We start from the raw sequence: 20,521 nt of genomic DNA on the forward strand, positions 1-20,521 counted from the left end.
TTGTAAGACATCCGTCTGAAGAAGGGTCTCGACCCGAAACGTCACCCATTCCTTCTCTCCTGAGATGCTGCCTGACCTGCTGAGTTACTCCAGCATTTTGTGAATAAATCGATTTGTACCAGCATCTGCAGTTATTTTCTTATACTATTTAAATGAACACACCTGCTTGATTTTTTCATTATGAATAACAATAGAAACTATATGAGTGTCAGATGGTGAACAAACACTATTTCCTCTGTTTTCTTTGCATTAATCTCAAGAGCATTATTATCACTCCACTCGACAACCTCGTTGGTGCAGTTCAGGGTTGTCTGATTTGCTCAACAGAGATATTAAACCTGTATCATCAGAATACTTTAGAATGTATTGATTTGGCTTGGCAGGTAGATTATGTTACCCAGCAGTTTATTTATCTAACATATGTTCTTTGACACTGCAGGAGAGAGTCTTGGGATCAGAAAAAGTTGAATCCATGTATCAATAGACAATAGACAATAGGTGCAGGAGGAGGCCATTCGGCCCTTCGAGCCAGCACCGCCGCCATTCAATGTGATCATGGCTGATCATTCTCAATCAGTACCCCGTTCCTGCTTTCTCCCCATACCCCCTGACTCCGCTATCCTTAAGAGCTCTATCTAGCTCTCTTGAATGCATTCAGAGAATTGGCCTCCACTGCCTTCTGAGGCAGAGAATTCCACAGATTCACAACTCTCTGACTGAAAAAGTTTTTCCTCATCTCTGTTCTAAATGGCTTACCCCTAATTCTTAAACTGTGGCCCCTGGTTCTGGACTCCCCCAACATTGGGAACATGTTTCCTGCCTCTAACGTGTCCAACCCCTTAATAATCTTATACGTTTCGATAAGATCCTCTCTCATCCTTCTAAATTCCAATGTATACAAGCCTAGTTGCTCCAGTCTTTCAACATCCGACAGTCCCGCCATTCCGGGAATTAACCTAGTAAACCTATGCTGCACGCCCTCAATATCCTCCAGTCTTTTGTCCATTCTAAACATTTGTCCACTTTGCAACGTTTAAAAGACACTTGGACAGGTGCACGGATCGGAAAGGTTTTTTATCGTGTCATGGGTGAAACACCAGCAAATGGGACTAGTGAGACAGGCCATCTTGGCCGTGAAGGAGCGTGCAGTCACAATGAGAACGTGCAAACTCCACACGGACAGCACCCGAGGTCAGGATCGGACTTTGGTCTCTGGCAAAGTTCAGTTTAGAGATGCAGCACGAAAACAGGCCCTTCGGCCCACCGAGTCCACACCGACTAGTGATGCCGGTACACTAACACTATCCCACACACACTAGGGGCAATTTACAATTCTTTTACTGAAGCCAATTAACCTACAAACATGTACGTCTTTGGAGTGCGGGAGGGTGGCTATCAAACTTTACAACTTCTGTCGTGGGGTGGACTGAGACTGAGACTCACCCCTGACCTTCCTTCCTCTGATGAGCTTGAAGGTATGTGCTTTGGCCCGACCTGCACTCAAAGACTGCCAACCTGCTGTTTTTTGCCCTCTTTTTAAACCTGCACTCAAGACTCACCAAGTCCAGCCAACGGCCGTTCTCACCGCTGCTTTGCCCGACCTGCACTCAAAGACCTTGCTTTGTGTCAGGCCAGCCCTTCATGGTCAGAGCACGGAGCTCATTCAATTCCATGGCCGTGCAGGTCTGGAACTGTGCGTGCCTCTTTGGTGACACGGCGATGTGATCCATCATGTTGACCATGATTGGTTCCAGATCCGGTTCACTTTCCGGTAGATTGACTTCGCTCTATGCACCACCGATAGGCACCTCCTCTCCCGGCTTGCACATGACAGTCAAGTCATCGGGCTGTAACCTGAGAAGCATCCTTTGCAGTCTCATTGGTGCTGACAGCAAAGGTTTGAGGAAGATTGCCTGTAGGGGCTTGTGATCCGATTCCACGAGCACTGACTTTCCGAGGATGTAGTGGTGGAATTTGCGGCAACTGCACGATCGCTAACATCTCTGTTTGGATCTGGGCGTGTGGCGTTTCAGTCTCTCTCACTGTCCTTGATGTATATGCTATGGGGTGGCCTTCTTGGAGTAGCACTCCTCCCAGAGCATAGCTACTAGTGTCACACTGCATGACTACATTCTTTGGCACATCGTAGTACGCTAATACAGGGGAAGAGGTGCACAGGTCTTTGAGCTTGTCGAAGCCTCGCTGCTGGGCATGATCCCACTGGAAACGTGCATCCCTCAAGGTCAGGGCTCGAAGTGGTTCATCAACCTTGCCGAGGTGTGGAATGAACTTAGACAGGTGCTGTACGAAGCCAAGGAATTGTTGCACTTCTTGTTCGTTGGCGCAGGCATCCGCTTCACAGCTTCAATCTTTGCCGGATCAGGCCTGAGTCCTGTAGCTGTGACAAGATGGCCGACATACCTCAGACTTCCTGATCTGACGCTTCTCCTCGTTTAGCTCCAGGTTGTACAGCCTTGCCTGTTGCCCCACTTGCCGGATCACTCCATCGTGCTCTATGCTGTCTTTCCCCGATATCAGGATGTCATCCACGATTGCTCTTGCCCCATGGATCCCTTCCAACATTCCATCCATGATCCCCTGGAAGATTTCTGTGGCGCTCTTGATCCCAAATGGGAGGCGGGAGCCAGCGGTAGTGTCCACGAGGGGTATTGACGGTCGTCAGCAAACTCCACTCCTAATCCAGTTTGATCTGGAGAAATCCTGATTTTGCATCTGTGACGGAGAAGACTTTGGCATCTGGCATCGATGCCACTACCTCCTCTACGGCTGGTATGGGGTAGTGTTCTCGTCTGATCGCTTTGTTGAGATCTTTCGGGGCTATGCAGATGCGTACCTTTCCGTTCTTCACTACCGTCACCATTGAGTTCTCTGAGATACACTTGGCTTGTATACACTGGAATTGAGAAGGATGAGAGGAGATCTTATCGAAACGTATAAGATTATTAAGGGGTTGGGCACGTTAGAGGCAGGAAACATGTTCCCAATGTTGGGGGAGTCCAGAACAAGGGGCCACAGTTTAAGAATAAGGGGTAGGCCATTTAGAACTGAGATGAGGAACAAACTTTTTCAGTCAGAGAGTTGTGAATCTGTGGAATTCTCTGCCTCAGAAGGCAGTGGAGGCCAATTCTCTGAATGCATTCAAGAGAGAGCTGGATAGAGCTCTTAAGGATAGCGGAGTCAGGGGGTATGGGGAGAAGGCAGGAACAGGGTACTGATTGAGAATGATCAGCCATGATCACATTGAATGGCGGTGCTGGCTCGAAGGGCCGAATGGCCTCCTCCTGCACCTATTGTCTATTGTCTATTGAGTTGACCCAGTCTGTTGGCTCTTGCCCAGTTGACAATGTGCCCATTTCTCATGTAGCTTCTCTGAGATTTTCTAGGCCAAGGCTTGTGGTTGTCGCCTTGGTGCAACCACAACCGGTTGGCGAGTTGGGTCGATTTTCAATGTGTACATCACATCAATGTGTGCCAGCAATGTGCATCAATTCTGGATACTCATCGATGTTGTGGAGCCTTTGTATCAGGTTCAATCTGGCACTGTCTGTCCCTGGCATCAGCCTCGAGCACATGATACTCAACGTCAAGGGTGTAGTCTTTAACACCCAATGTGTTCCAGTATGTGGTTGGTGTAGTTGTGTGTGGTTGTTCTCCATCTTTTTGAAGGTATGCGCTGGCATTATTGAGTACGAGCATCCTGTGTCTATCTGTACCATCATCTCCTGGCCATTGACGTGCAGAGTTTCATACCAGTCATCCCCTGACTGAGTGAGTGGCTTGTCATGCACAGCATACGCGTGGGCACATTCATAGCCGTCCTCACTATCTTCCTCTGCGGAGGAGTCTGGTGGATAGGAAGCTGCTGCCTTCTACTCAATCATATTTGCTTGCTGCTTTCTCTGTCTGCAGACTGCTGCAAAATGGTTGAGTTATTTGCAGACTGAACACATCCGACCTTTGGCAGGGCCACTCTCATGTTGTGCAGAGTTATCTTCGAGTCGGACTCCTTCTTTGCCTTTATCTGGGCTCCAGTAGTGATTCTTATCCAGTCCAGGTTTGGGCCTTTTCTTTCTGGATCCCATGAAATTGCCTCTGTGTACATAGCATGCACTTTACCCTCTTCTTTGTCGATGGCTTCCATACTCTCTTGGGCTGTCTCATAATTCTGGCCAATACCGATTGCCGCGTCCAGTGTTAGTTCATCTCCTCTCTCAAGGCATTTCTCACGTACTGTCTGGTGGTAGGAACGGAGCACAATTGCATCTCTGAGCATTCTCTCCTCCTTCTCACAGTGGAAATAGAAAATAGAAAATAGAAAATAGGTGCAGGAGTAGGCCGTTCGGCCCTTCGAGCCTGTACGCACCGCCATTCAATATGATCATGGCTGATCATCCAACTCAGTATCCCGTACCTGCCTTCTCTCCATACCCCCTGATCCCTTTAGCCACAAGGGCCACATCTAACTCCCTCTTAAATATAGCCAATGAACTGGCCTCAACTACCTTCTGTGGCAGAGAATTCCACAGACTCACCACTCTCTGTGTGAAAAAAAACTTTCTCATCTCGGTCCCAAAAGACTTCCCCCTTATCCTTAAACTGTGACCCCTTGTTCTGGACTTCCCCAACATCGGGAACAATCTTCCTGCATCTAGCCTGTCCAACCCCTTAAGAATTTTGTACGTTTCGATAAGATCCCCCCTCAATCTTCTAAATTCCAGCGAGTACAAGCCGAGTCTATCCAGTCTTTCTTCATATGACCACATCCATATCCACTTCCACCACACTGTATAGATGGGACTGTGGTCTAGTGTACTCACTGTGTCTTGAGACACTTGACGTTCGGCTCTCGATTTGTCCCTTTTCAGCTTCAGGATTGCTAATTCCTTTTCTGGATTCTCCTAGCGTTTGAGGCCCTCTGAGGGGGGCGCTGTGAACCGTTTATGTATGTGCTGTTATGTTCGTGTGCCATTGTATGTTCGTTTCTTAGTAGCTGAACTGATGTACAGCACTTTGGTCAACGTGGGTTGTTTTTAAATGTGCTATACAAATAAAATTGACTTGACTTGACTTGACGGACTTTCCTTTTCCCAATTCATACGTGATTTAAGGACACGGGGACTATTTCAGTGTTTCAGGTTCGAAACTTCTGACACCATGTCACATATTCGAGTCGCACACGCTGTGTCCTGTGTTGAACTCGTTTAGTTCCCGGGCCTGGCCGTGATGTCATGTCCTCTTAGCAGGTACGATGTCATTTCCTCTTACAAGCAGATACAATATCTTACAGCGTGGGTTTCCACCGGGAGCTCCGGTTTCCTCCCACATCCCAAAGACGTGCGGGTTTGTTGGGTAATTGGCCCTCTGCAGATAGCCCCCTAGTGTGTGGAGGGCGTGCAGCGTAGGTTCACTAGGTTAATTCCCGGAATGGCGGGACTGTCGTATGTTGAAAGGCTGGAGCGATTGGGCTTGTATACACTGGAATTTAGAAGGATTTAGAAGGATGAGGGGGGATCTTATTGAAACATATAAGATAATTAGGGGATTGGACACATTAGAGGCAGATAACATGTTCCCAATGTTGGGGGAGTCCAGAACAAGGGGCCACAGTTTGAGAATAAGGGGTAGGCCATTTAGAACGGAGATGAGGAAGAACTTTTTCAGTCAGAGGGTGGTGAAGGTGTGGAATTCTCTGCCTCAGAAGGCAGTGGAGGCCAGTTCGTTGGATGCTTTCAAGAGAGAGCTGGATAGAGCTCTTAAGGATAGCGGAGTGAGGGGGTATGGGGAGAAGGCAGGAACGGGGTACTGATTGAGAGTGATCAGCCATGATCGCATTGAATGGCGGTGCTGGCTCGAAGGGCTGAATGGCCTACTCCTGCACCTATTGTCTATTGTCTATTGAATGCGGGATAACATAGAACTAGTGTTAACGGGCGATCGATGGTCGGCATGGACTCGGTGGGCCGAAGGGCCTGTTTCTTTCAATCAATTAATTAAAAACATGGATAGGTTCGATAGGATTAATTGGTCGATATTAGTACAGGTGTCAGAGTTTATGGGGAGAAGGCAGGAGAATGGGGTTAGGAGGGAGAGATAGACCAGCCATGATTGAATGGCGTGGACATGATGGGTTTACCATTTTACTTCAGTATTTCCCAAACCTCCCCGCCATGATTGAATGGCGGAGTAGACTTGATGGGCTGAATGGCCTCATTCTATTCCTATTCCTTATGACATGATATAAATTGAGTGGGTGGGATGTTGAGGGAGTTTGTGATGTTGTGAGGAATATAAAGTGGGATCAATGTAAATAGGCGATCGAGGGCAGACGCAGACTCGATGGGCTGAAGGGCCTGTTTCCTCGCCATCTCTCTCCCTCCATATGATCAGTAGACCAGGCAGCACCTGTAGAGGGGGGAGAATCCTCAATCTTTTCAGGCTGACAATCTTTTGTTGGACCGGGGAAATGTTTGATAATGTGGGGGGAAGGGAAAGAACTGGAAGAAAGATGGATTACGTGATTAATGGGACTGTGGTGCAAATGATGAGCAGAGAAAGACATTTGGATGTGCAGTGAATGGAGGGATATGGATCACTCGCAGGCAGGGCAGATTAGTTGAACTTAGCATCATGTTCGGCACAGACATTGTGGGCCGAAGGGCCTGTTCCTGTGACGCGCTGTTCTATTTTCTATGACACTGGTGAATCTGTGGAATTCTTTGCCTCAGAAGGCTGTGGAGGCCAAGTCAGAGGATATTTTTACTTTCTTAATTTTTTTTATTTTATAATTGATTACAATGCATATAACAAGGGCGCCACGGTAGCGCAGCGGTAGAGTTGCTGCTTTACAGCGAATGCAGCGCCGGAGACACAGGTTCGATCCTGACTACGGGTGCTGCACTGTAAGGAGTTTGTACGTTCTCCCCGTGACCTGCGTGGGTTTTCTCTGAGATCTTCGGTTTCCTCCCACACTCCAAAGACGTACAGGTATGTAGGTTAATTGGCTGGGTAAATGTAAAAATTGTCCCTAGTGGGTGTAGGATAGTGTTAATGTGCGGGGATCGCTGGGCGGCACGGACTTGGAGGGCCGAAAAGGCCTGTTTCCGGCTGTAGATATATGATATGATATGATAACAACAACAGTAAACCCCATCCCTCCCCTTCCCTACATAATCATGAAAACAAACAAAAACAAACAAATAAATAAATAAAAATACATTTAAAAAAAAAACATAACTACAATGTAACAAAAAAAAAACAAAAGGACAAAAACATGAGGCAAGGTAATTTTCACAAGTCAAATATTTCAGTGTTTTCACTGCTGGATTCAAAGAAGGTACAGAAGCGTGTGGCATTGAGGGGATAGTTTTACTTGTCCTTAATATGCTGCAGCACTGGGTTCCATATGTTGAAGAACTTTTGAGGGTTGAAGAACTTTTGAGGATATTTTTAAGGCAGAGATAGATAGATTCTTGAATAGTACAGGTGTCAGAGGTTATGGGGAGAAACCATTCAATCATGGCTGATCTATCTCTCCCTCCTAACCCCACTCTCCTGCCTTCTCCCCATAACCCCTGACACCCGTACTAATCAAGAATCTGTCTATCTCTGACTTTGAAATAACCACTGACTTGGCCTCCACAGCCTTCTGTGGCAAAGAATTCCACAGATTCACCACCCTCTGACTAAAGAAATCCCTCCTCATCTCCTTCCTAAAGGAACATGCTCAAATTCTGAGGCTGTGCCCTCTGGTCCTAGACTCTCCCACTAGTTGGAAACATCCACTCCACATACGGGTGTCACAGGTAATGGGGAGGAGGCAGGAGAATGGGGTTAGGAGGGAGAGATAGATCAGCCATGATTGAATGGTGGAGTAGGCTTGATGGGCCGAATGGCCTAATTCTACTCCTATTCCTTATGATCTTATTATCCGTTCCATCCAAGTCTTTCTGGATGGCTTCACTATTCTCTTGACAACTCAATTTTCACCTGCACTACAATCTTGTTGATCAGGTAATCCGTCTGCCTTTTAGTTCTTTCTCAACTGTCCTTTCCTCCAGCTACAAAAGCTTTCTATGCTACACCAAGATCGGTGTGGAGTCCAGCTACTCTAACCAAAACGGGTGGGGCTGATCACATGCATCAGGTAGTGTGGGAAATAGACTGGGTTGGCTAAACCTTTGTCAATAAGTACTGTAAATTTAACATGAGGGCGTGGTAAAATTGGTTTAACTCCACCTCTGCTGTTCTTGCTGTTTGTGTTCTCGAGGTAGAGAAAAATAAACGCTGGACTAGATGCCCTGGAATTGTAGGTATAGTTTCTGATCTGAACTCATTGGGCCATTGAACCAGGATGAGGTGGTGACTGACTCCAGGCGTTTAATTCCAATGCAGATGTTTTTCTGTGAATGCGTTTTGTGACTGCAAACGCTCATTGCCAATTGAACACCTGACCGACCGGCAGAATGAAATCACAGGTAAGAACGAGCAGGGAGGGAGAGGCGGAGGGACCTTTTGCTTGCTGCAGCTTTATGGTTTTAACAGTAGTTAAGGCAGAGACTTGGCTGACAAACCTGAGAGCATAATTCTTTTTTTGACAGGGGAAATAAGCCATGCGTGACGATTCCAGGCAGCATCTGTGGGGGGAATGGCCAGGCCATGTTTCGGGTCGGGACCCTTCTACTAACCTTCTTCCGAAACATCGTCCGGCCATTCCCACCACAGGTGCTGCCTGACCTGCTGAGATTCTCCGGCACTTCTGCTCACGATTCCAGCATCTGAAGTTTCTTGTGTCTCAAGAAAAACCCATGAGATGGATTGTTTTTTAAGCGCTGTAAAAATGTGCAAATGGGGCCCTGAGGCAGGTGATTCTTTTTAGAAATCAGACGGAAGAAACTACAGACGTGAGGATTGTATTCAGATTTCGGCATCATGATACAGGAAAAATGCTGTTGGGCTGGAATGATAGCAGAGAGGATTTACGAGAATGTTGCCAGGACTCGAGGTCCTAAGCTATAGAGACACATTGGGCCGCCTAGGACTTTATTCCCTGGAGCGTAGGAGGATAAAGGCTGATCTTAAAGAGGTGTGTAAGATGATGAGAGGACTAGATAGGGTGAATGCACATTCTTTTTTCCAGAGTAGAATAATTAAGAACTTCCAAAGACAGGTTTAGGGTGTGAGTTAGTTTAGTTTAGAGATACAACGCGGAGAGAGGCCCTTCGGCCCACCAAGTCCGCACCGACCTGCGATCCCCGCACATTAACAAAACCTTAGACACACAAGGGAACAATTTCATATTTACACCAAACCAATTCACCTGCAAACCTGTACGTCTTTGGAGTGTGCGAGAAATCTGAAGCGCTCAGGGAAAACCCACGCAGGTCACAGGGAGAACGTACAAACTCCGTACAGACAGCACCCGTAGTCAGGTATTTATTCACAAAATGTTGGAGTAACTCAACAGGTCAGGCAGCATCTCAGGAGAGAAGGAATGGGCGATGTTTCGGGTCAATAGACAATAGACAATAGACAATAGGTGCAGGAGTAGGCCATTCAGCCCTTCGAGCCAGCACCGCCATTCAATGCGATCATGGCTGATCACTCTCAATCAGTACCCCGTTCCTGCCTTCTCCCCATACCCCCTCACTCCGCTATCCTTAAGAGCTCTATCCAGCTCTCTCTTGAAAGCATCCAACGAACTGGCCTCCACTGCCTTCTGAGGCAGAGAATTCCACACCTTCACCACTCTCTGACTGAAAAAGTTCTTCCTCATCTCCGTTCTAAATGGCCTACCCCTTATTCTTAAACTGTGGCCCCTTGTTCTGGACTCCCCCAACATTGGGAACATGTTTCCTGCCTCTAATGTGTCCAATCCCCTAATTATCTTATATGTTTCAATAAGATCCCCCCTCATCCTTCTAAATTCCAGTGTATACAAGCCCAATCGCTCCAGCCTTTCAACATTCGACAGTCCCGCCATTCCAGGAAATAACCTAGTGAACCTACGCTGCACGCCCTCCATAGCAAGAATATCCTTCCTCAAATTTGGAGACCAAAACTGCACACAGTACTTCAGGTGCGGTCTCACAAGGGCCCGGTACAACTGTAGAAGGACCTCTTTGCTCCTATACTCAACTCCTCTTGTTATGAAGGCCAACATTCCATTGGCTTTCTTCACTGCCTGCTGTACCTGCATGCTTCCTTTCATTGACTGATGCACTAGGACACCCAGATCTCGTTGAACTCCCCCTCCTCCTAACTTGACACCATTCAGATAATAATCTGCCTTTCTATTCTTACTTCCAAAGTGAATAACCTCACACTTATCTACATTAAACTGCATCTGCCATGTATCCACCCACTCACACAACCTGTCCAAGTCACTCTGCAGCCTTATTGCATTTTCCTCACAATTCACACTACCGCCCAGCTTAGTATCATCTGCAAATTTGCTAATGGTACTTTTAATCCCTTCGTCTAAGTCATTAATGTATATCGTAAATAGCTGGGGTCCCAGCACCGAACCTTGCGGTACCCCACTGGTCACTGCCTGCTATTCCGAAAGGGACCCATTTATCCCCACTCTTTGCTTTCTGTCTGTCAACCAATTTTCTATCCATGTCAGTACCCTACCCCCAATACCATGTGCCCTAATTTTGCCCACTAATCTCCTATGTGGGACCTTGTCGAAGGCTTTCTGAAAGTCGAGGTACACCACATCCACTGACTCTCCCCTGTCAATTTTCCTAGTTACATCCTCAAAAAATTCCAGTAGATTTGTCAAGCATGATTTCCCCTTCGTAAATCCATGCTGACTCGGAATGATCCTGTTACCGCTATCCAAATGCTCAGCAATTTCGTCTTTTAGAATTGACTCCAGCATCTTCCCCACCACTGATGTCAGACTAACTGGTCTATAATTACCCATTTTCTCTCTCCCTCCTTTCTTAAAAAGTGGGATAACATTTGCTATCCTCCAATCCACAGGAACTGATCCTGAATCTATAGAACATTGAAAAATGATCTCCAATGCTTCCACTATTTCTAGAGCCACCTCCTTAAGTACCCTGGGATGCAGACCATCAGGCCCTGGGGATTTATCAGCCTTCAGTCCCATCAGTCTACCCAAAACCATTTCCTGCCTAATGTGGATTTCCTTCAGTTCCTCCATCACCCTAGGTTCTCCGGCCCCTAGAACAGTCTGAAGAAGGGTCTCGACCCGAAACGCCGCCCATTTCTTCTCTCCTGAGATGCTGCCTGACCTGCTGAGTTACTCCAGCATTTTGTGAATAAATACCGTCGATTTGTACCAGCATCTGCAGTTACTTTCTTACAGCACCCGTAGTCAGGATCGAACCCGGGTCTCTGACACTGCAAAGGCAGTAGCTCTACCACTGCGCCACCGTGTTGCCCTGAGGAGCAGGTTTTTTCACACAGAGGGAGATGGGATTATGGAACGAGCTGCCAGAGGAAGTAGTTGTGGCAGGTACAATAACAACATGTAAAAGACAGACAGGTAGATGGATAGAAAAGGGTTGGAGGGTCATGAACCAAATGCACATTCATGAGGCTAGCTTAGTTGGGGCATCTTGGTTAGCATGGATGTTTTGGGCTGAAGGGCATTTTCCTCCACTATTTAACTCTCCTGATTATATGGCGGGTAAAAGGAAGGTCAGAATCACTCCGTGGACCGAAAGGCATGTGCTCTATGATGCACTCACCCAACCTGTTTAATTTCTCCAACGTAGAGGAGACCACACCTAAATAATCAAGTGCAGTGCACTAAATTGAAAGAAGTTCAAGTTGAATCCATGCTGACTCGGAATGATCCTGTTACTGCTATCCAAATGCTCAGCAATTTCGTCTTTTATAATTGACTCCAGCATCTTCCCCACCACTGATGTCAGACTAACTGGTCTATAATTACCCGTTTTCTCTCTCCCTCCTTTCTTAAAAAGTGGGATAACATTTGCTATCCTCCAATCCACAGGAACTGCTCCTGAATCTATAGAACATTGAAAAATGATCTCCAATGCTTCCACTATTTCTAGAGCCACCTCCTTAAGTACCCTGGGATGCAGACCATCAGGCCCTGGGGATTTATCAGCCTTCAGTCCCATCAGTCTACCCAAAACCATTTCCTGCCTAATGTGGATTTCCTTCAGTTCCTCCATCACCCTAGGTTCTCCGGAGGAGAGGGAGAGGGGAGGAGAGGGAGAGGGGAGGAGAGGCAGAGGGGAGGAGAGGGTGCTGCACCAATGCAGGAGAGGTTTGGCCCCAACGGGTCCACTTGGTCTAGTGTGTTATAAACCTGCAGTGTTACATCCTTGCTTTTATATCCCCAACTTGGAGATAGTTTTATCGATTTCTCAGAAGCCTCCATCCATGTTGAAAGGCTGGAGCGATTGGGCTTGTATACACTGGAATTTAGAAGGATGAGGGGGGATCTTATTGAAACATATAAGATAATTAGGGGATTGGACACATTAGAGGCAGGAAACATGTTCCCAATGTTGGGGGAGTCCAGAACAAGGGGCCACAGTTTAAGAATAAGGGGCAGGCCATTTAGAACGGAGATGAGGAAGAACTTTTTCAGTCAGAGAGTGGTGAAGGTGTGGAATTCTCTGCCTCAGAAGGCAGTGGAGGCCAGTTCGTTGGATGCTTTCAAGAGAGAGCTGGATAGAGCTCTTAAGGATAGCGGAGTGAGGGGGTATGGGGAGAAGGCAGGAACGGGGTACTGATTGAGAGTGATCAGCCATGATCGCATTGAATGGCGGTGCTGGCTCGAAGGGCTGAATGGCCTACTCCTGCACCTATTGTCTATTGTCTATTGTCTATAGTCTTCTCAAAATGAATGCTAACATCTCCGACCAGGATGGTCAAGTGGTTAAGGCGTTGGACTTAAGATCCAATGGACAGTGTGTGTGTGTGTGTGTGTGGGTGTGTGTGTGTGTGTGTGAGAACTCCTCCAGGTCCTTTTTCGCCAGAGATTCTGCCTGACCCGCTGTTAGATTTTTTTTAGATTTAGAGATACAGCGCGGAAACAGGCCCTTCGGCCCACCGGGTCCGCGCCGCCCAGCGATCCCCGCACATTAACATTATCCTACACACACCAGGGACAATTTTTAAAAAACATTTGCCCAGCCAATTAACCTGCACACCTGTACGTCTTTGGAGTGTGGGAGGAAACCGAGGATCTCGGAGAAAACCCACGCAGGTCACGGGGAGAACGTACAAACTCCGTACAGACAGCGCCCGTAGTCAGGATCGAACCTGAGTCTCCGGCGCTGCATTCGCTGTAAGGCAGCAAACTCTACCGCTGCGCCACCGTGCCGCAAGTTACTCCAGCACTGCGTCTAACTTTAGTGAGTTAGTTTAGTTATTGTCACATGTACAGAGATACAGTGAAAGCTTGTTCTACAGGTGATCCAGTCATATCACACACTGCAACAGATCCTCCTCTGGAACAGCAGGCAGAGAGTTGCCATGTGGGGTTGCCAACTGTCCCGTATTAGCCGGGACATCCCATCTATTGGGCTAGACAGTCTGAACCTTTTTCCCAACTTGGAGATAGCTTTACCGATTTCTCAGAAGCCTCCATCCCAGGCAAGGATAACTTCACAATTCAGGTGCTTTTCCAACACACACACATATATACACACTCAGCACCCATTCATTCAAAACTTCCCGAAGATTCCCCACCCAAAGTTGGGAATTGTCCGTGGAGCGCGGGAGAGGGGTGGAAACTGGGAGGAGTTGATGGGAAGATGTGGAGAATTAAAGGGGCATGGCTTCAAGGTGAGCGGGCAAGGTTCCAAGGAGAAGTGCAGGCATGTTTTCCACACAGAGAATGGCAGGTGTTTTGAACAGGATGCCAGGAGAATGCTGGAGGCATTTTATGATACTGGTTTTTAAGAAGATCTTATGCAAGTGGAAATGCAGGCAATGGTCAAATATGGATCACGTGTGTTGTGATATTGCTGGGAGTACTTTGTGTATCCCAAGGACTACTTTGTTTTTTGGGGTTGATTTGAGTGCCTGTTTGATGTTTTTATTGTTGGACTGTGTTTTTGGGGGTTTTAGGGTGTGTGATTTGAATGCCTATTTAATGCTTCTATTGTTGGACTGTGTTTTGGGGGGTTTTTGGGGTTGGGTAATTTGGGTGCCTGTTTAGTGCTTTTATTGTTGACTGTAGGTGATTGAATTAACATTTTGTTCAAGATGGCCGCGCCGTTGTGTTTGGCTGCCTGCCACTGTATGTTTCTTTTTTTTCCTAGTCAGATGTGCAGCACTTTGGTCAACGTGGGTTGTTTTTAAATGTGCTATACAAATAAATTGACTTGACTTGACTTGACTTGTTTGCCTGTGTAGTACCGTGTATGTAAGAGATTGGTGTGATTAGGTGGGCACTCTGGTTCCAGGTGGCCACGGGATAAAGTCAAGTCAAGTCAAATTTATTTGTCACATACACATACACGATGTGCAGTGAAATGAAAGTGGCAATGCCTGCGGATTGTGCACAAAAAGAATTACAGTTACAGCATATAAATAAAGTTAATAAGTTACTATTAGTGTCGACAAAAATTTAGTCTCTGGGGTTATAAAAGTTGACAGTCCTGATGGCCTGTGGGAAGAAGCTTCGTCTCATCCTCTCCGTTTTCACAGCTTGACAGCGGAGGCGTTTGCCTGATTGTAGCATCTGGAACAGTCCGTTACTGGGGTGGCAGGGGTCCCTCATGATCTTGCTTACCTGGAGTTGAGCTCCAGCATTGTAACCTTTTACACACGTGTACCTGTGGTCCGTCCAGAGTCTCAACAAAGGTACAACAGGTACCGGACCACGAAGCACAACAACGTGCTGGCAGAGAAGAATAATCTGTTTTGGCATCATGTTTGGCACGGACATCTTGTGCTAAAGAGCATGTTCCTGTGCTGTAGTGTTCTCTGTTTTATCTTGGGATAAAATGAGGCCTTCTTTCAAAAGAAGTGATAGAAAGATTGGTGCAGTGAGAATAAGCTGTGAACAAACCCAGGTTTACAACATCTTAGCATTGTTCGCCCTCAAATCAGGTTGGCACATTACCACAGCTGTCTGATCTGCTGTCTCTCATCGCCACTGAAGCTGTCTGTGTGGAGTTTGCACGTTCCTTCTGTAAATGCATGGATTTTCTCCGTTGCTCCAGCTCCCTGCCTCTCGTCCCAAAGACATGTGGGCTGGGGGGTTAATTGGCCACTGTAAAATTGCCCCTAAAGGGTAGACGGGATGTAGAAACTGCAGGGCGCGGATGAAAATTTGGAGAAAATAGATTATTGGGGAGAAAATGGGAAAAAATGGGCTGTGTTTGCATTCTATGTCAGAAGAGAATAAGGAAAATTCTGTACTTGTAATTTTGCAAATTAGCAATCTTGTCCTAATCTCATTGTTCTTAAATTGTCGTGTTACTTTAGTGCTTTAAAAAAAATCAAGTTCACAGTTCAATTGACAAAACCTCAGAGTTTAGGAATGGCAGGAGTCAATTTGGGAAAACGCTTGGAATAATTAAATTAATTGTGCTTTAATGAACATATTGTAGCGACCATAAAGAGTGGTCCCGGTCGTCGAACCCTCAGATTGGCCGGAAAGGTCACGTGTAGGCGCGACCGTGGGGATTGGTCCAGAGAGCGACATCGCTGATTGGACAGCGATGTCATGTGCGCTTTTGGCGCCCAAAAAGAGCAGTTCAGAGAAGTCTTCGAAGAAGACAGTGAATTTTTGATGGTTGTCCTTTACCTTGTTGTTTAACCTTTGTATTCGAATATTGCTGTCGCAATAAACTTCTTCTACAACCAACAAGTTTCCGGACGCGCCATATTGGTGACCCCGACGTGATCTGGACGATCACCGACCATGAACGAACACGACGCCCCGTTGTTGGATGCTGCACCTTCCGTCGTTTTGGACACATCAACCGCAATCTTGGTTTGTCCACACCGAAGCCCAATTTCATTTAAGGAACATATCAGCCGGATCGACGAAGTATTACTATCTCGTCAGCGCTCTATCACCGGAGACAACCACACGCGTGATGCGGTTCATCGTTAATCCGCCTGCGGAAAGCAAGTACGAGGCAATGAAGACATTGTTACTGCGAACCTTCGGGTTTCATAGGCACGATCGCGCTAAAAAACTTCTGCACCTACCGGATCTCGGAGATCGACTGCCGTCCGTTCTCATGGCTGAGATGATGATGCTAGCCGGTGAGCATACGGATTGCCTCATGTTCGAACAGGCATTCCGAGAGAAGCTTCCCGAAGATGTCAGACTGCTGCTCACGGATTGTTCTTTTAAGGACCCCGAAGCATATGCAGAAAAAGCGGATGCGCTCATAGCGGCCAAATCGAAGGCAAGCGGTTCGATCAACAAGGTCTCGACATCAGTGACCACGCCACAGCGACATCAAGATGGCGCCGCGTCTCCCGCCAGTCCTCCAAAAGCCCGCCAAAAAGATCCGCACAAGCGCGGCTGGTGCTATTATCATCTACGATGGGGTAGAGAATCCCGCAACTGCCGCTCACCTTGTACTTTCGCGGGAAATGCCTCGGCCGATCGTACATAGGGGCAGTTGCGATTGGCCAGAACCGACGCCTCTACGTCCGAGATCGATTCACGGACACAGAATTTTTGGTGGACACGGGAGCCATCGTCAGTATAGTGCCGCCGACTGACCTCGAAACCAGATCGGGTAAGACAGGTCCCACCCTCATCGCGTTTAATGGCAGCCCCATTCGCACTTTCGGTACACGGAAGATGTCCCTTGTGTTAGGCCTCCGCACGTACGAATGGCCATTCATCGTAGCAGACGTCAGACAAGCGATCCTAGGCGCAGATTTTCTCTGGGCCTTTTCACTGGTCCCTGATGTCCGCGGTAACGGCCTCCGACCCTCCGCCAGCGAGGAGCCCGTCACTCCGACAATCGCCTCTCTGCTCAGCCCTACTGTCCAGGCCGTCGTCGCGGCCCCTGACTCGTATGCTGAGGTCCTGGCGGAGTTTCCAGAGCTGCTCATCCAGCGTTTTGACGCCCCTTCGGCCAAGCATGGCGTGGTCCACCACATTCGCACCGAGGGGCCCCCCGTTTTCGCTCGGGCCAGGAGACTACCGCCTGACAAGCTGGTGGTGGCGCGGGCGGAATTCAGGAAAATGGAAGAAATGGGCATTGTCCGTCAGTCCGACAGCCCGTGGGCCTCGCCGTTGCATATGGTCTCCAAAGCATCTGGGGGGTGGAGACCATGTGGCGATTATCGGCGTCTCAATGCTGTCACCACGGCTGATCGCTACCCCATACCGCACCTGCAGGACTTTTCGTCTGGGCTGGAAGGGGCGGTGGTTTTCTCCAAGATCGATTTGGTGCGAGGATACCACCAAATTCCTGTGCGGCCGGAGGACATACAAAAAACTGCCACGATCACTCCATTCGGGTTGTTCGAATGGTTGCGCATGCCTTTCGGTTTAAAGAACGCGGCACAGGCTTTCCAGCGACTGATGGACCGTGTGGGTCGAGGTTTATCCTTTGTGTTTATTTATTTGGACGACATCCTGGTCGCCAGCCCCTCAGTGCAGGAACACCAGGTCCACTTGCGGACTGTGTTCCAGAGGCTCCAAGACCACGGGCTCATTATCCAACCCTCCAAGTGTCAATTCAGCCTCCCTTCTCTTGATTTTCTAGGGCACAGAATCACCCCTGCCGGCGCCACCCCTTTGCCCGAGAAGGTAGAGGCTATCCGGGCATTTCCCAGGCCCACCACAGTGAAAGGGCTGCAGGAGTTCGTAGGTATGGTTAACTTCTACCATCGGTTCGTTCCGGCAGCTGCGCGAGTCATGCGCCCGCTTTTCCAATGCCTTGCGGGTAAACCGGTAGAGTTGATATGGTCCCCGGCCGCAGAGTCGGCTTTTACAGCAGCTAAGGCAGCCTTGGCAGACGCCACCATGTTGGTCCACCCGAGCCCCTCCGCCCCCACGGCCCTGACGGTTGACGCCTCTGACGTGGCGGTGGGTGGGGTTTTGGAGCAGCAGGTCGGTGGCCTTTGGCAGCCCTTGGCGTTTTTCAGCCGGCAATTGAATTCGGCTGAGCTGAAGTATAGCGCATTTGACCGAGAGTTTCTGGCTCTCTATTTAGCTGTTCGTCATTTCAGGTATTTCCTTGAGGGCCGCCCATTTGTGGCCTTTACGGACCACAAACCATTAACATTTGCATTTTTCAAATTGTCTGACCCATGGTCGGCCCGCCAGCAGCGGCACCTGACTGCCATCTCCGAATTTACCACCGATGTCCGTCATGTCGCGGGTAAGCTTAATGCCGTTGCTGACGCCCTGTCTAGACCTGCTTGTTCCCCCATTTCGGCGGTGGACTGCGAGGTGGATCCCCAGGAGCTTGCGGAGGCACAGCTTCTAGCGGATACCGCCTCGGCATACCAGTCCACCACTTCGGGGTTGAAGTTGGCTCAGGTAGCCTGCGGGTCGGAAGGCACAAAAGTCTGGTGTGATATTTCCCTTCCCCGTCCCAGGCCGGTAGTGCCGCCCTCCCTTCAGCGCCGGGTTTTCGATGCCATTCACGGGCTGGCGCACCCGTCCATCCGCTCCACCTCTGCTTTAGTAGCAGCTCGGTTTGTCTGGCATGGCCTACGGAAACAGGTAGCGGGTTGGGCACGTTCCTGCGTTCCCTGCCAGACCGCTAAAGACCAGCGCCATGTCCAACCCCCCGTACAGGAGTTTGAGGTCCCAGGAGTTCGTTTTTTCCACATTCACGTGGATTTAGTCGGGCCCTTGCCTTCCTCCCGGGGCTACACCCATCTCCTCACGGTGGTGGATCGGTTCACCCGGTGGCCAGAGGCTTTCCCATTGTCTGATATTTCGTCAGCGTCTTGTGCCAGGACTTTGGCCCTTCATTGGGTAGCACGTTTCGGGGTCCCGGCAGTTATTACCACTGACAGGGGGCCGCAGTTCACTTCATCCCTCTGGGCCGCGCTCGCAGAACTGTACGGTTCCAAGTTACAACCCACTACAGCATACCACCCCCAGGCAAATGGACTTGTAGAGAGGTTCCACCGTCAACTTAAAGCGGCCCTCAGTGCGAGGCTTGAAGGCCTGGACTGGGTAGACCAACTCCCCTGGGTCCTTCTGGGCATCCGGACCGCTCCTAAGCAAGATCTCGGTACTTCGTCCGCGGAGCTAGTATATGGCTTGCCACTTAGAATACCCGGAGATTTGCTTCCGGACCCCCCCGACCAGCTGCCTCCAGTCCCATCAGTTTTAGCTTTGCTCCGGGCACGGGTGGGTTCCCTAGCCCCAGTTCCGACTTCACGTCATGGGTGTCCCATGGTACACGAACCACCTTCCCTGAAGGACTGTGAGTTTGTGTTTTTGCGAAAATATTCCCATCGTGCCCCGTTGCAGAGGGTCTATGAAGGGCCGTTCCGGGTTTTGCGTAAGGGGACGGTTACCTTCACCTTAGACGTGGGCGGCAGGAGTGAGCTCGTCTCGGTGTCCAGGCTGAAACCTGCGCACTTGGATCCGGACCAACCAGTCCTGGTCGGCCAACCACCTAGGAGAGGCCGGCCTCCAGCAGTCCCGATCAGTCCAGAACCCCCCGCTCAGGCTGTTCCACCAAGCACGGAATCCCCTGCTCCTGTGGTTCAGGCTGCCCCTCTCCTTACTCGTTCGGGTCGCGAAATCTGGCTCCCTACTAGGTTCCGTACCTCGGGTTCTGGGGGGGGTCATGTAGCGACCATAAAGAGTGGTCCCGGTCGTCGAACCCTCAGATTGGCCGGAAAGGTCACGTGTAGGCGCGACCGTGGGGATTGGTCCAGAGAGCGACATCGCTGATTGGACAGCGATGTCATGTGCGCTTTTGGCGCCCAAAAAGAGCAGTTCAGAGAAGTCTTCGAAGAAGACAGTGAGTTTTTGATGGTTGTCCTTTACCTTGTTGTTTAACCTTTGTATTCGAATATTGCTGTCGCAATAAACTTCTTCTACAACCAACAAGTTTCCGGACGCGCCATAATATGAAGGTATTCCAAATGGTACAAGTTGTTTAATTTAGGCTGCATTAAACAACAATATATATTTTAATTACAGTAGAATTCATGCTTAATATATTCCTAAAACACCATTGAACTGGAAACAAATATTATGACTTTTAATTTTTATTTGAAGTCCATATTTAATCTCGAGTTCCAAGAACTCTGTTGGTTTAATGTGTACTTAAAGATTTCATCTTTAAACAAAATTCCTTCCAAGGTCTGATGTAAAGATAGAGAGAAGTGAACAACACTTTTAAAAGGCACCTCTTATTTGTAAATCTGGCGACATTAACCCATATCGAGAGTTGTAGGTCAAGGGTATATAATTATCACGTGTACCACAGTAGAACAATGACCTTCGTACTTGCGCAGTGTTCTAGGCTCCTAAACCAAACACACAGATAAATATAGTATTAGTACATAAGGGTACTTGATGGTTGGAATG

At 48.5% G+C, this 20,521-nt stretch overlaps 1 protein-coding gene across 1 annotated transcript in view; it reads left to right on the forward strand.

The window, feature by feature from the left end:
- Nucleotides 1-8,483: 8,483 nt before the first annotated feature.
- The window catches only part of LOC144610581 (microfibril-associated glycoprotein 4-like), a 28,700-nt gene continuing 16,662 nt past the window's right edge, over nucleotides 8,484-20,521 (forward strand). The window contains exon 1 of the mRNA XM_078429390.1: nucleotides 8,484-8,495. Coding sequence (XP_078285516.1) covers nucleotides 8,484-8,495 — 12 coding nt within the window. The remainder of the gene's footprint in view (nucleotides 8,496-20,521) is intronic.

The sequence above is a fragment of the Rhinoraja longicauda genome, chromosome 37 (genome assembly GCF_053455715.1).
Source record: "Rhinoraja longicauda isolate Sanriku21f chromosome 37, sRhiLon1.1, whole genome shotgun sequence".
In the NCBI taxonomy this organism is placed as follows: Eukaryota; Metazoa; Chordata; class Chondrichthyes; order Rajiformes; family Arhynchobatidae; genus Rhinoraja; species Rhinoraja longicauda.